The sequence below is a fragment of the Colobus angolensis genome, unplaced genomic scaffold (assembly GCF_000951035.1).
Source record: "Colobus angolensis palliatus isolate OR3802 unplaced genomic scaffold, Cang.pa_1.0 Scaffold522, whole genome shotgun sequence".
Lineage (NCBI taxonomy): Eukaryota > Metazoa > Chordata > Mammalia > Primates > Cercopithecidae > Colobus > Colobus angolensis.
In genome coordinates, this window is record NW_012118733.1 from 481,516 (window position 1) to 496,547 (window position 15,032).

At 40.1% G+C, this 15,032-nt stretch overlaps 1 protein-coding gene across 4 annotated transcripts in view; it reads left to right on the forward strand.

The window, feature by feature from the left end:
* AKAP13 (A kinase (PRKA) anchor protein 13) overlaps nt 1-15,032 on the forward strand; it is a 360,775-nt gene that overhangs the window by 282,259 nt on the left and 63,484 nt on the right. For all 4 annotated transcript variants that reach the window (XM_011960761.1, XM_011960763.1, XM_011960762.1 and 1 more), the window contains 2 exons: nt 1,463-1,571; nt 13,018-13,072. In XM_011960761.1, coding sequence (XP_011816151.1) covers nt 1,463-1,571; nt 13,018-13,072 — 164 coding nt within the window. The remainder of the gene's footprint in view (nt 1-1,462; nt 1,572-13,017; nt 13,073-15,032) is intronic.

The window sequence follows — 15,032 nt, forward strand, 5'->3', positions numbered from 1 at the left end:
TTTTGTATTTTTAGTAGAGATGGGATTTCACTGTGGTCTCGATCTCCTGACCTCATGATCCGCCCGCCTCGCCCTCCCAAAGTGCTGGGATTACAAGCGTGCGCCACCGCGCCTGGCCAGGAATGGGCCCTTATCACCAGAAGTGTGCTAGTGGACACTAGACAACTGTCTTTCAGGGATATTGTACCAGGAACTTCTACAGGTGGTTGGATTACATGGTCTCAAAGCTGCTGTGAATTTACTGAGAGAGTTAAATTATCAAATTTCAGTTACCTTTATGTTCATGTAGGATCAGTATCATCTTAGAAGAGGACAGGGAAGAGATTTAGGCTTCTTTCCAGATACATTGTTGCTTTGTTTGTGACCTTAAAACACTTTACTTGAATCTCAGTTTTCCAATTATTTAAAATCAGAGGCCAGGCCTGACGGTTCACGCCTATAATCCCAGCATTTTGGGAGGCTGAGGCAGGTGGATCAGTTGAGCTCAGGGGTTTAAGACCAGCCTGGCCAACATGGTGAAACCCTGTCTCTACCAAAAATACAAAAAATTAGCTGGGCGTGGTGGTGTGCGCCTGTAATCCCAGCTACTCAGGAGGCTGAGGCGAGAGAATCACTTGAACCCGGGAGGCGGACATTGCAGTGAGCCGAGATCATGCCACTGCACTCCAGCCTGGGCCACAGAGTGAGACTCTGTCTCAAAAATAAAAATAGGCTGGGCGTGGTGGCTCACGCCTGTAATCCCAACACTTTGGGAGGCCAAGGTGGGCGGATCACAAGGTCAGGAGTTTGAGACCTGCCTGATCAACATGGTGAAACCCCATCTCTACTAAAAATACAAAAATTAGCTGGGTGTGGTGGTGCGCACCTGAAATCCAAGCTACTCAGGAGGCTGAGGCAGGAGAATCGCTTGAACTGGGAGGCGGAAGTTGCAGTGAGTCAAGATTATGCCATCAGCCAGGGTGACAGAGTGAGACCCTGTCTGAAAAAGTAATAATAATAAATAAAGTAAAATCAGAATACTGTTACCAGTATTCTACTATATCTGTACGAAGGAGTATTTAGATTTTCAAAGAACAAGTATTGTATGTAGTTTGATATTTCCAGTGAAATTATTTTTATGTGATTATGCATCTAGCAGATATTTATTAAGTACTTACTAAGTTTGAAGCATTGCTAGGTGCTATGAGGGATACAGAACCACTGTAAAGAATGGATACTCTAATGATCCCCATTTTACAGATGAGAAAACTAAGCCTCAGAAAAGCTAAGTAACTTTTCTGAAATTGAGCAGCTGTTAAGTAGCAGGAGCAGACTTTAACCTATGTCTGTCTGACCACAAGGCCTGTGCTCTCACCCCCTTCTGTACTGCCTTATTTTACTATGTAGGTGTAATTATAAGGTTTTATGCTTATCCAGAAATATGAGAGCATATACTTACAACCTGTTCTTTTTTACTTCACAGATATGTCACAGATCTAAGCAGCAGGGATTTAATTACTGTACATCAGCCATTTCCTCTCCATTGACAAAATCCATCTCATTAATGACAATCAGCCATCCTGGATTGGACAGTGAGTATACTACTTTTTTAAAAAATTAAATATATTAAATCTTAACCACTCTTCCTATTATTTTTCTCACTTTAAAGCCTAATAACATTACCTGCGAAAATTTGCTTGCTGCTGCTTTGAATGAATGGCTTAGCACTTAAACAGAAAAGGTGACATAGAGTTCATCATGAGATCTTCCTCCTTTTGCTACCTAAAAATATCCGTAATACATTAAGTTTATTGTATTTGTGGGCACTTTTTTTTGTTTTTTTGTTTTTTGTTTTGAGATGGAGTCCCGCTCTGTCGCCCAGGCTGGAGAGCAGTGGCGCAATCTTGGCTCACTGCAAGCTCCACCTCCTGGGTTCATGCCATTCTCCTGCCTCAGTAGCTGGTACTACAGGCGCCCACCACCACGCCCAGCTAATTTTTTGTATTTTTAGTAGAGACAGGGTTTCACCCTGTTAGCCAAGATGGTCTCGATCTCTTGACCTCGTGATCCGCCCCCCTCGACCTCCCAAAGTGCTTGGATTCACAAGCGTGAGCCACCGCGCCCAGCCAGACACAGTTTTTAAACATTTTTTATTTTGAAGTAATTTTAAACTTGAAAAATAGTTATAAATAATGTTCACTGGGGAAAAAAAATTGCAAAAATAGTACAAAGTATTCCCATGTATTCTTCACTTCTAGTCCTCAAATGTTATAATACTTGTTTCACCAGCCTCTCTCCCTCTCTGTCACTCCCCTTAAAGATTTTTTCTGAAACATTTGATAGAGTAAGTTATATCCGTAACGCTCCTTTACCTCTAATTTAGTTTATATTTCCTAAAAACAAAGATATTCTCTTATATTACCATAATATATGAGTACCACATACGGGCCTTCTCTTGCTACTGAGTGCTAGCATTAGTATATAAGAGTATAAGGTACTAATACTCTTATATACTATGATAATACTATGTTACCATAGTATAATTATCCAAATCAGGAAATTAATGTCGATAAAATTATGTTATCTAATATGCACACCTTATTCAGATTTCAAATTTTCTCACTTATTTCTGGGTCCAAGATTCAGTCTAAGAACATATATTGAATTAAGTTGTCATGTCTCTTTAGACGTCTTTAATCTAAAAAGTTCCTCAGTTGATCCCTGTCTTTCATGAATTTGTCAGTGGAGAAACCTGGCACAGTAACTAACCTGAGCTTTTCAACAATGTCAAGCTCAAGAAGGACAAAGCAAGACTGAGACAGAGATTTAGTTCTGTGAGGGCCAGTAGGATTACGTCTGAAAGGGGTTAGTGGACCTGTATGCGGATTCAGATCAACTGGCAATGGAAGTTATGTAGAGCTGTCATGGCACCCATAGGCACAGGGCCTTGCGATGCTCAGAAACATACTTGGATTGGATCAGTGTTGTTTTGTCACAAAGCAACTTGTTCTTTGAGAAGCCTCATTTTTTATTTTTTAAATGTTGATTTTTTTATGAGTAGTTGCTGTGTGGGATCTGGATATAAAGATTAAATTCTCATCAAAGAGGGAGTGAGTGATACATTATGTTCTTTGCTGAAAGAGCATGTGTCTTGGAGGCTGAAGCCAAGGAAATAAACACATTCTCCTGGTGTTTCTGGGGTTTCCTCATTATTCCCTAATATAATTGAGTTTAAGAGTTGAGAAGCAGATGCCCTGTATTTATGGGATGTTCCATCTCACTTCATGACTTACTGGAATCCTAATTTTTAAAATTTTCACAGTGGAATTAAGACATAATGGATGACTCTAGCCAGACATGGTGACACGTGCCTGTAGTCTGGCTGCTTCAGAGGCTGAGGCGGGAGGATCATGAGCCCAGGAGGTCAAGGCTGGAGTGAGCTGTGATGGCACAACTGCATTCCAGCCTGGGTGATAGAGTGAGACACTGCCTCAAAAAAAAGAGAGAGAGAGAAAGACATGATGGATGATTCTGTTAAATTTTTTCTTGTTTTCATGTGATTAATATTTCAAATACAAATCTAGCCTACTTGACAAAAGGTGTCTAATGAAGACTTAATTTTCAAAGATATGTCCCCCAGAACTGTGACAGAAATAGCTTTTCCTGTTTTTGCTTGTTTTGATTTTTTTTTAAATTTGGCTTTGAGTTAGAGGTTTGGCTTGTATAGAATGGAAATTACAATTGAATAGTTTGCAGTGAATTTGATAAGCCAGAATGCTAGCACTCAGTAGCCAGAAAAGTCCAGGAACGCTCTCTAAGTGAGACATTTCAGTTCAGTGTGCCCTCCTTCTGTGACCAGCAAGCATCATGACATAGTGGATATTGTACTTCTACAGCAACAGATACCTAGTACCAACAGAATGTGTCCCAAAGAGAGACCTTTTTCCTATATTTTGTGACCCACTTTCTTTCCTTGTGGATGAAACACTTCATTATTTTTCCTTCACAAAACAAGGTGCTTTTGGATTGTGTTTTCAGTTGCTATCCAAACACTACAAATAATACAGCTAACTCCCAAAAGCACTATTCTAGAGGTTCTGACACACAGAGCTTTTCTTCCCATTGCTGATAATTTTTCAGCTCAACTCACCTAGGGAACCTGATTTCAGTAGTAGACTGCTGTCAAAAGTAGAGCTTCAAGCAAGAGTTTACGCCTTTCATTCAAATATAATACCTTCATTCTGATTTGTAGCGTGCGTTTCATGCAGACTGGAATGATAGCTAGCCCCACGCACCTTTCTGATATCATATGCTGCAACAGAAGGACCCATCAACCTTAATGTCACTGTTTCTCCTTAGTTCCTCCTATATACAATTAAAATAGTTTCCCAACTGTATTTGTTATTCTACACTAGAAACATAATACATCATTTTGGAAATATTAAAATTCTGACTGAAGAGAAGACTAAAACTTGTGTTAAAGTGTGTGTGGTATGTCTTAAGCATCGGGATAACTGGATATTTCATAATTTGCTCCAGACTCAAGTGTTCAATTCCAAATGACTTAAATACTCAGCATGATTCATCTATGGTGATATTCTCCCTAACTGAAATAGTGTAATAATTAAAATCCTCAGTGATTTTTAAAGCCTAAAATGTTTGATACACTTAAAATATTTTAACTGATATTTTAAGCACACTTAGTGGCTGTATTACTTTGAGCTTGTTACTGAAACTCTCTGCCTCAGTTCAGCTGTTAAATGGGGATGATAATGTGATGTGGCTTAAATCTGACTTTATTTGAAGTCCATAGCATATTTTCTGTCACATAATGAGCACATGCTGTCATTGTGGAGTGTGATTGTTCACAATAACCAGAACAGTGCCAGTGTCCATTTTTCTCTGCCCAGAGCTTAAACAAGGTTAGACGTTGCTCACCATTGCTAGAACATTGTTCCTTGTTGTCTTGCAGTTGGCTGTTTATTATGAGCATGCTTGTTTAGGAACAGAATGTTTTCTAAACTCATCCTAATCTCACTGCTTTCCAGCTTTTACCTGTGCTCTTTTTCCTTCTAAGGAAATTATTAGTTGCCTTGACCACAGTTTATCATAGCTGTCAGTAAAACTTGAACATTTCTGAAAATGTATTTCCACTGAGCTGTTGTCCAGAATGTCTTTTGTTGGGTCATTTGCTGGATTAGAAAAACAGTCAAACTTGTAGCATTATTTCTAAGCTGGGATCTGTTTTAAAAAAGAATCTATTGATGTAAAGGAAAATACTAAGTAGAGAGGGTGACTAAAATATTTCTGTGTCACTTTCTGGGGTGGAGAGCAGGCAAGCAGTAGCTTCTTTAGGAACCACAGAGGACGGGAAAAGCTGCAGTGCCTCCTGTCTTGGACTTACTGTCTTGATTTGAAGGGTGAGGTATGATGAGCGTGACTTGGTGGCCATTTTTTAGGGGGTCGTAGTAGCACAGGTGCTGGCTGTGTCATGAGGCTTGGTGCCTGGGAGGACTGCCCTGAGGGAAACCTCTCCATGGAATGTGTGCACAGCATTTCTCCTCCTTGCATCAGAGAAAGATTGTGTGGGGCCTTTTTCTCCCACTGTACTGGGAAACATAGATGGTTTCTTGATAGAACTTAAAAAAAAAATTTTATTTTCACATGTATAGAATTCAGTTATGACAGATGGTCTTTTTTTTTTTTTTGATACAGAGTCTGGCTCTGTCCCCCAGGTTGTAGTGCAGTGGCGGGATATCTCTCTGCAAGCTCCTTCTCTTGGGTTCATGCCATTCTCCTGTTTCAGCCTCCCAAGTAGCTGGGACTACAGGCGCCTGCCACCATGCCCGGCTATTTTTTTTTGTATTTTTTAGTAGAGACAGGGTTTCACCTTGTTAGCCAGAATGGTCTCGATCTCCTGACTTGTGATCCACCCGCCTCGGCCTCCCAAAGTGCTGGGATTCTGTATGTCAGGGATACACTAGATACTCATCACATAAGGTTTTTCCTTATGATCTATGATTTTGTGACACATGAAAGGGATGTTCTTAGATTCTGGGTAATAGGGGCAGCTCATTTTCATTTTATAAATCCATTTCACATTTGGAGGCACATCAGAACACACAGTAGTATCTTACTTTTGCACAAGACTCTCACTGCCTGACAAACTAGTGTGTATTTGTACCAACATTTCTTTGATCTATTACATGCAGTGGCTGCAACAGCAAACAGTGATGTCGCTTAGCATTTATCTGGGGTATGGAGTTGCTTTCATATTAGATAGGTACAGGGCTTTTTCTCTCATTTCATTTAGGACATTGAGATTCCAGAAAGTCGGATAAAGGGAAGTTCATTTATTAATGTGTTTATTGAGTAAATATTTGAGTACCTACTCTTTTCCATATACCAGGCTAGACAGTGGTAGGAGAGGGGAGAACTCACAGGTAGGGTTGCTTTCCTTACCACATTTACAGATGAGAACAAGTGAATCTAATAGAAAATGGTAAATGCAGTAACTTAAACATTTGATGTTATAGGACTGACAGACCTAAGGGGTCAGAGAAGGCTGACTGAGGAGAAGTAATATTAAAGTTTGGACCAGAAGGAAACTGGGAATTAGCTGGGTGAATTAATATGTAGAAAGCAAGACTGAGGAATTTCGGCCTCTTGCCTGAGGGAAATGGAATCATTTACGTTGATTAAATTGATCCAATAATTGATTAGAACACTTCAGGCTAACTATGGGGAGGAGAGATTGGATCAGTAGAAGGCTTGTTATGTTATGTTGTGTTGTGTTGTGTTGTGTTGTGTTGTGTTATGTTATGTTATGTTATGTTATGTTATGTTATGTTATGTTATGTTATGTTATTTTTTAAGACGGAGCATCGCCCAGGCTGGAGTGCAGTGGCGCTATCTCAGCTCCTGCCTCAGCCTCCTGAGTAGCTGGGATTACAGGTGCCTGCCACTACGCCCAGCTAATTTTTTGTATTTTTAGTAGAGACGGGGTTTCACCATGTTAGCCAGGCTAGTCTTGAATTCCTGACCTCATGATTTGCCTGCCTCGGCCTCCCAAAGTGCTGGGATTACAGGCGTGGGCCACCACGTCCGGCCAATAGAAGGCTTTTGCAGGATTCAGGTTACAGTAGTAGACCATGTCCTAAACCAAGGCAGAGAGCAGTGGTAATAGGGGAGGAATAGAGGCTGAGCTAGAAGACAAAGTGAGGAAGCCTGAGTGAAGTGTGATATAAGGATTCAGGGATGGTGCCCAGGTTTCCGTTTTGAGTAATGAGTTAGATGTTGGTACCACTCACTAAGTGAAGGAACACAGGAGGAGGAACAGTTCTGCAGAAAAATATAAGTTCACTTACCTGCTTTTGGAGCTGTAGCTGCCTGTGGCACATCCACCCACAGGTGAGCAGGGAGAGGAATGAGCCTAGAGCTAAATAGAGAGATCTGGCTTCCAGATTAGAAAGATGTGACTCACCAGTGTCTTGTATGCAGATTGTCGTTAAGAGGTAGAGTGAATGAGGAGATTTGGGGTGAGGGAGAAGAGAGCCAGATATAGAATCCTGAGGAACACCACTAGTAGATGTTTTTAGTATACTTTTAAGAAAGAGAACCCCAGGTATGAATTGTGATTGTTCTTGTTTTCATAATCTAACAGGTATGTATTTATTAGCTAAATTTTTTAGAAACTGCATTAGAATTCTGTATATTCAGAAATGGAGATGAGAATGTAAACAAATTATTACATCGTTCACCATTTCCCGGAACCACATAGTCCATTGACATTATACTGTTTCCCCATGTGCTGAAGGTCCTGGCGTAATCTGTGCATGCTCTAATGTCTTCTGTGAACCTCCTTCTCAGCTCAGCAGCAGATGCGGCCAGCAAGGCGGATCTCCATCAGCATCTCTCCACTCCTCCTTAAGTCTAAAACTCTCTTTTCTCTTGGCTCTTATTCCAGTGATGAGGAGGAGGAGTTGCATAGTAAGTAAGCAACTTTGGTGTCCAGTGACTGTTCTTGAAGGTCTGACCAGCTCAGAAAATGCTATAGGCTTGGTACTAAGAAATTGTTTGGAGGCTTTTAGCCCCTTGCATGCCATCCTTTGTAAGTCATTTGTCTTTATGCTTGCCTTTGAGAATTGGTTTGGATAGAACATTTGTTGTCTTCTGTGTAGTACTAACACTGAGCGACTGGCCTCCTGATTCCAGGGCACAAGATATCTTTCCAGCACACAGATACCCTCAAAGGTGTAGGGGATGTGTTCCCATCCCATTGTGTACTCTTTGTAATAGTATTGTGTGCTAATTTCACAAAACTTTTTATTTCACAATGTAAATTTTATTTTCCTTGTTTTGTTGTTCTGTCTCATGGGACAGATATCTAGATGTTCATCTGTGGAATTTAAAAGCTATTTTTACACTTTTTTTCTTCTCCTTTTCAGACCATTTCTTTAAAAATACCTTTCCTTTAAGATTAGACCCTATGGATTAGAGGGTGGGAGTTATATACGTATTTATCTCCTACTTTCTCTCTCCTTTTGAACTTTTATTTTTTCAGTTCTTTGGATAAACTGTAGGCTTCAAATGAATACATTCTTACTTGATAATGCCTAGTATAAAAACTTTACAAGGTATCAATTTAAGTAAACTTGGAAAAGAAATGAATTCCCCCTTCATGAAAATTACTGTCTTCAATTCTGCAAGATTTCTAGAATATTCCAGGATTGCTTTTAATGGAGAAACCACTTACAATAGAAAGTTAAATAATGAATTGTTTTTATATAAGTAGTATTATGAGTCTGAGACAATTACAATACCCGTATGATTAAGCACCCTAATTCCCTACCACTTGCTGATTCTAAGTTTCAGCAATATTAAGTGTTGCTCAAGCTGGCATTTTCACACTGTTCTTAACGGGAAATGCATTATGCACAGTAAGACAGTTAATTTGCTTTTAAATGGAGGCCTTATTAAAGATTTGGTATATTTTTCACTAATAAAACATGTTTGAAAAATAGGCACAGAATAAGATGATCCCAGTTGCAATAGGAGGAAAGTTGTGAAAATCCCCTGTAACTTCGGGTATTCAGAAATTGTCAAAGCTGTTTCATTACAGAGTATTTGTAATAGGCCAGATGCGGTGGCTCACAGCTCTAATCCCAGCACTTTGGGAGGCTGAGGCAGGTGGATTACTTGAGGTCAGGAGTTTGAGACCAGCCTGGCCAACATGGCGAAACCCTGTCTCTACTAAAAAAACAAAAAATTAGCTGGGCATAGTGATGGGCACCTGTAGTCCCAGTTACTCGGGAGACTGAGGCAGGAGAATTGCTTGAACCTGGGAGGCGGAGGTTGCAGTGAGCAGAGATCATGCCACAACACTCTAGCCTGAGCAACAGAGTGAGACTCCATCTCAAAAAAAAAGAAAAAAATCAAAGTATTTGTAATATACTGGGAAGTAGGCCGGTCAGCCTGACAAATAAACCAAGGTCCCAGCTGGGCACGGTGGCTCATGCCTGTAATCCCAGCACTTTGGGAGGCTGAGGCAGGCGAAGCACGAGGTCGGGAGTTCAAGACCAGTCTGGCCAACATAGTGAAATCCCGTCTCTATTAAAAATACAAAAAATTAGCCGGGTGTGGTTGTGGGTTCCTATAATCCCAGCTGTTAGGGAGACTGAGGTAGGAGAATCACTTGAACCTAGGAGGCAGAGGTTGCAATGGCCGAGATGGTCCCATTGCACTGCAGCCCAGGCAACAGTGTGAGACTCCGTCCCAAAAAAACAAACAACAACAGCCAAGGTCCTGCTAATACAGAATTATAATCCTGTAACAGCACTGGTCACTCAGTTAATCCAACACAATGGAACCCTAAAAATACGGAAGCTTGCAGAAACTTTTAAATCAAATATCTTCTCAAAATGTATTCCTTAAATTCAAAAATACTAGTAAGAGGAATTGTGTGTGGGCAGGGAGAACCAAAAGAAGGGAGGGGTTGGTTCATGGCCAAATATTAGTAAATTTAGGCAACTCTGGGTTAAGAAGGTTTAAAATGCTAATGTTGTGTTACATTGTGGATTTTCAAGGCAGAGTTCAATATACTGTTTCTCCCAAATGTATTAACTAGGAAACCACAATATGTGCAGCACTGTATACATTTCATGAAACTGGTGTTCCATGGAACACACTCTGAAAAATATTCGACTGTGTCCATCCAGTAATTCCACCCCGAAGTTCCTGGCTGTAGTATAAATCTGCAGGTTATTTCATGCCTTGAAAGATAATCTAGTTGAAATATATTATTTACCCACAATAATACTTTCCAGGCTAACTTTAATGACAAGTTTCGTTTCATTTCTTTTGTCCATAATTTTGTCATGGAAGTAGCATTGGTTGTTTTCTACTCTTAGATGCTCTGAAAACTTGATGACACTTTAGGAATTTCAGAGACATTGGTGGGTTAATTACTGTTTTCAGAACCACATCTAAAAGGTCATTATAACTTAACTAAAATTTTTAGCAGTAGAGTAGTTGAAAATATTATAGGAGTCATAGATTCTCCTAGTAGTCAATCACATATTTGTTCAGTTTTTAATTTATTCCACAGATATCTACTGGAAGCTTATTATTGGCCTGGTTTTGTGTTGGTTGGTATTTTTTTGCATTGTGAATTTTATTTTTATTTAGTTCATATTACTAGGGTGGTAACTTACTAGGTAATTGCTTAAATGTATAATAGAATCCAGGCAAGCTTAGAAAATTTAATGCTGCTTATATCACTGAAGTTTCCTTGGGCAGAAAATGTTTTAAAACCCCTGATTTTTTTTTTTAAATCCTCTTAATTTTTTTAAGTACACTGAGACATCATGAAATTAAAATGCTGATAGTTGATACCTAGATTATGTGGAACCTGGAAATGAATCCCAGATTTTTTTTTTTTTTTTTTTGAGACAGAGTCTTGCTCTGTCGCCCAGGCTGGAGTGCAGTGGCTGGATCTCAGCTCACTGCAAGCTCCACCTCCCGGGTTCCCGCCATTCTCCTGCCTCAGCCTCCGGAGTAGCTGGGACTACAGGCGCCCGCCACATCGCCCGGCTAGATTTTTGTAGTTTTTGGTAGAGACGGGGTTTCACCATGTTAGCCAGGATGGTCTCGATCTCCTGACCTCGTGATCCGCCCGTCTCGGCCTCCCAAAGTGCTGGGATTACAGGCTTGAGCCACCGCGCCTGGCCCGAATCCCAGATACTCTTATTCTGCTCATCTTTCCCTCTCACCTGGCTGTTGTTACCATGTGTCATAAGTGAAATAAATAGAAGAAGAACCCCAAATTGGGAAAAAGGAAAAAAATACGGAAGGCAATCTCTTGAAGACTTAGAATTTAAGATTTCTTATTTATTATTCCTATCTTTTGGCAATTTAAATTTAGCCAGGTGCAATGGCTCACACCTGTAATCCTAGCACTTTGGGAAGCTGATACAGGAGGATTGCCTAAGCCCAGGGGTTCAAGACCAGCCCGGGCAACATGGCAAATCCCTGTTTCTAAAAAACCATTTTTAATAATAATAAAAATAATAACTACAGTTTTAGATTTCTGTTCAGAATCCAAAATAGTTTGAGAGTTGAAGAGTTTCAAATGCTGGTAATCTGGGGGTTTTTTTGTTTGTTTTTGTTTTTGAGATGGAAAGTCGCTCTGTCACCCAGGCTGGAGTGCAGTGAAGCGATCTCGGCTCACTGTAACCTCCGCCTCCTGGGTTCAAGCAGTTCTCCTGCCTCAGCCTCCTGAGTAGCTGAGACTACAGGCATGCGCCACTACCCCTGCCTAATTTTTGTATTTTTAGTAGAGAAGGAATTTCGCCATGTTGGTCAGGTTGATCTTGAACTCCTGACCTCAAGTGATCCGCCTGTCTCGGCCTCCCAAAGGGTTGGGATTACAGGCATGAGCCACCACGCCTGGCCCAAATGCTGGTTATCTGGTAGTAGAACACCTTCAAGTCTCTGTCAGATTATCAGATTAAAGTTTGGCTCACAGTAGTCTCAGAGATCCTTGAAACCAACCTCAAGGAAAAAGGAGGGTGTTTTGTCTAAATCGTTACAATAGTGATATAGGGTAACCTTTATTTCCCTGGAATATACACGGAAATAGTTCTATAACTGATCTCCTGAAAACTGAAAATCATTTGTCACTGTAACTGAGGCCTTGCTCTCATCTAAGTCTTCAGTAACTCAATCTTTATTAACATGTGGTAGATCAAAATAATGATAATATTCCTTCTGTTTTTTCTTCATATTGCCCTATCTAACATAGTTTTAGAATTTTAATGATCTGCAGCAGTTTATGGTCCAGTAGTTGTGGAAGGAAGAAGTAGGCATCTGCCTCATTCATTTTTATCTCTATTAGCCTGGAAAGGACTTTGCCATCTGTTTTATCTCCCTCATTTCACAGATGAGGAAATGAAATCCAAAGGTCTCATCCCAAATTAGTGACAGGGCCAAGACTTGATAAGCCAGCTCTGATGCTCTTTCCTGGTTGCTAATCTTTTTCTAGCAATTCTCATGAAAATATTAGAGATCTAGATCTTTAGTGTAGAAACATATATTAGAGAGCTAGATCTTTAGTGTAGAAACATTTAAAAGCAGTATTAGCAGGGATAAAATGTGACATTTAATTTCCTATTCTGTATTCTTCCTATGATGTCATCTCAGAAGGATGGCTTGTGCAAACTTAAGATTGTTAAGAACTGGAATTAAACCTGCTTCGTATATGTTTAAACATTAGAAAAAGTTATTTGGAGTCTTTTCAATTACTTGAGTCGCGGATTAAACTTAATTTCTTTATGAGAAATTCACTGCCTACATCTGGTTCTAATTTGAGGGTTTCAAGTTTAATTTTTCCTTCTTTCAAACCTTTAGAAGGAGGACGTACCATGTGCTGACTTTCACATGCTGTTTTTGCTTTAGCTGTGTCATTGTGAATTTATAAATATTCTACCTGTCGTGTGTTAAATTTTTTGGTTCTAACTTTTCCTCTGCCTTGTTTTCTAGATTCACGGCCCTTCCACAGTACTTTCCACAATACCAGTGCTAATCAGACTGAGAGGTACTATAAACTTGTTACTCCTTTTTCCAGAAGTAAAATGAAGAAAATTTAAAATCTCTTAGGCCATTTAATTACATAAACTAAGTTAATTGAGCTTATCGGATTCTTCTTTGAGTGATAAATTTGGAAAAATGATTAAAGTGGTTTTGTCATGAAGGCTATATCTCTTAAAGTTAATGTCTTCAATAGTTTTCTTTGATTAATTACACTATCCTCATGATAAAAATGGTTTGTATTTATTGATGTGAGGGTACACTATTATTTGACTTTATGAACTTGTGCACACTTTGCTTATGGGGATTTTTCATTCCTAAATCTAACAGTTTAATAACATTTTGTTTCATATTAGTGTCTGTGTGTGTGTGCAATTTATAATACTCTTAGCTATTTTAAGCTTTAAAGCTGTTTTCTTCTGTATACATGTAAATGGTACACAGCTCTGTCAGAGTAAATGAATTGCTTCTTTTTTTTTCTTTTTCCTTTTTTTTTTGAGACAGAGTTTCGCTCTTGTTGCCCAGGCTGGAATGCAATGGCACGATCTCGTCTCACTGCAACCTCTGCCTCCTGGGTGCAAGCGATTCTCCTGCCTCAGCCTCCTGAGTGGCTGAGATGACAGGCATGCGCCACCATGCCTGGCTGATTTTGTATTTTTAGTAGAGACAGGATTTCTCCATGTTGGTCAGGCAGGTCTCAAACTCCCGACCTCAGGTGATCCGTCTGCCTTGGCCTCCCAAAGTGCTGAGATTACAGGTATGAGCCACCACGCCCGGCCACGAGTTGATTCTTTACTTGACAGCAAGCAAAAGATTTCTGTTCTGACTCATTATTTTAATTTCAGTTTTCATGCTTATGAGACGGAATATTCTACTTGAAGCATAATTCGGGTTCCTATAGCTGCCCTGCCGTTTTTTCTCAGTTGCCTTTTCACAGAGGCATCAGTTATGATTCTGATTCAGAACCCTTGCAATGAATGCTTTTCTTTGCACTGCTTTTATAGCTTATTTGTTCTTTCTCCTTTCTAGAGCAGTGGTTTTCATAACAATTTCCCCATTATCTTAAAAACAGACTGCTTTGTTTTGTAAACAACACATATGTAAATAAACTTTGACTGTTGACAGGACCCCTTATGGTGCTGCTTCTGCCTGCCACCTGCCCTCTCACAGAGGCCCTAGAGGCAATCACTGCCATTCTGTGGGAAACGTCTAAAATAACTATTTTAGAACACCTAAGCAAAGTGTAGTGTAAATGGATGCCTTTTCTATGTAACGGATTGTTTATTCAAATGCCCAGCTTTTTTTTTTTTTTTTTTTTGGAGACAGAGTCTTACTGTGTTGCCCAGGCTGGAGGGCAGTGGCACAGTCTCGGCTCACTGCAACTGCCATCTCCTGTGTTCGCGCATGCCACCACACCCAGCTAATTTTTGTATTTTTTAGTAGGGACAGGGTTTCACCATGTTGGTGAGGCTGGTCTCGAACTCCTAACCTCGTGATCCGCCTGCCTCGGCCTCCCAAAGTGCTGGGATTACAGGCATAAGCACCACACCCGGCCCAAATGCCCAGCATTTAAGAAAATCAACCATTGCAAATTTCCTAAGTTAGAACATGTCCATCTTGGATGGACTTAGATTTTATGTAGCCTTCTCAAACAGGTAGATCAGTATATCTGAATCTACATAAAACTCCTAAAACTGATCTTTCAACACTCTGCCTCAATTCTGCCTGCTACTCAGTACGTTCCCTCCTAAAATTGAAGCTAGCTGCATGGACCAGTCCACAGTCCTGATTGTCCAGCGTCCCAAAGGCTAGAAAAGAGTTGTGATCTCTACCGTTAAGGAACTTGGATATGTGGTCAGTCATAAGACTCCTTGGTTGGCAACTCCTATTAGCAAGTACACTGTCATTCTGCTACATATATGGGTTTCCTTTCAAGCACCCATTTGTTGCAAAGGAGTTTGTAGATT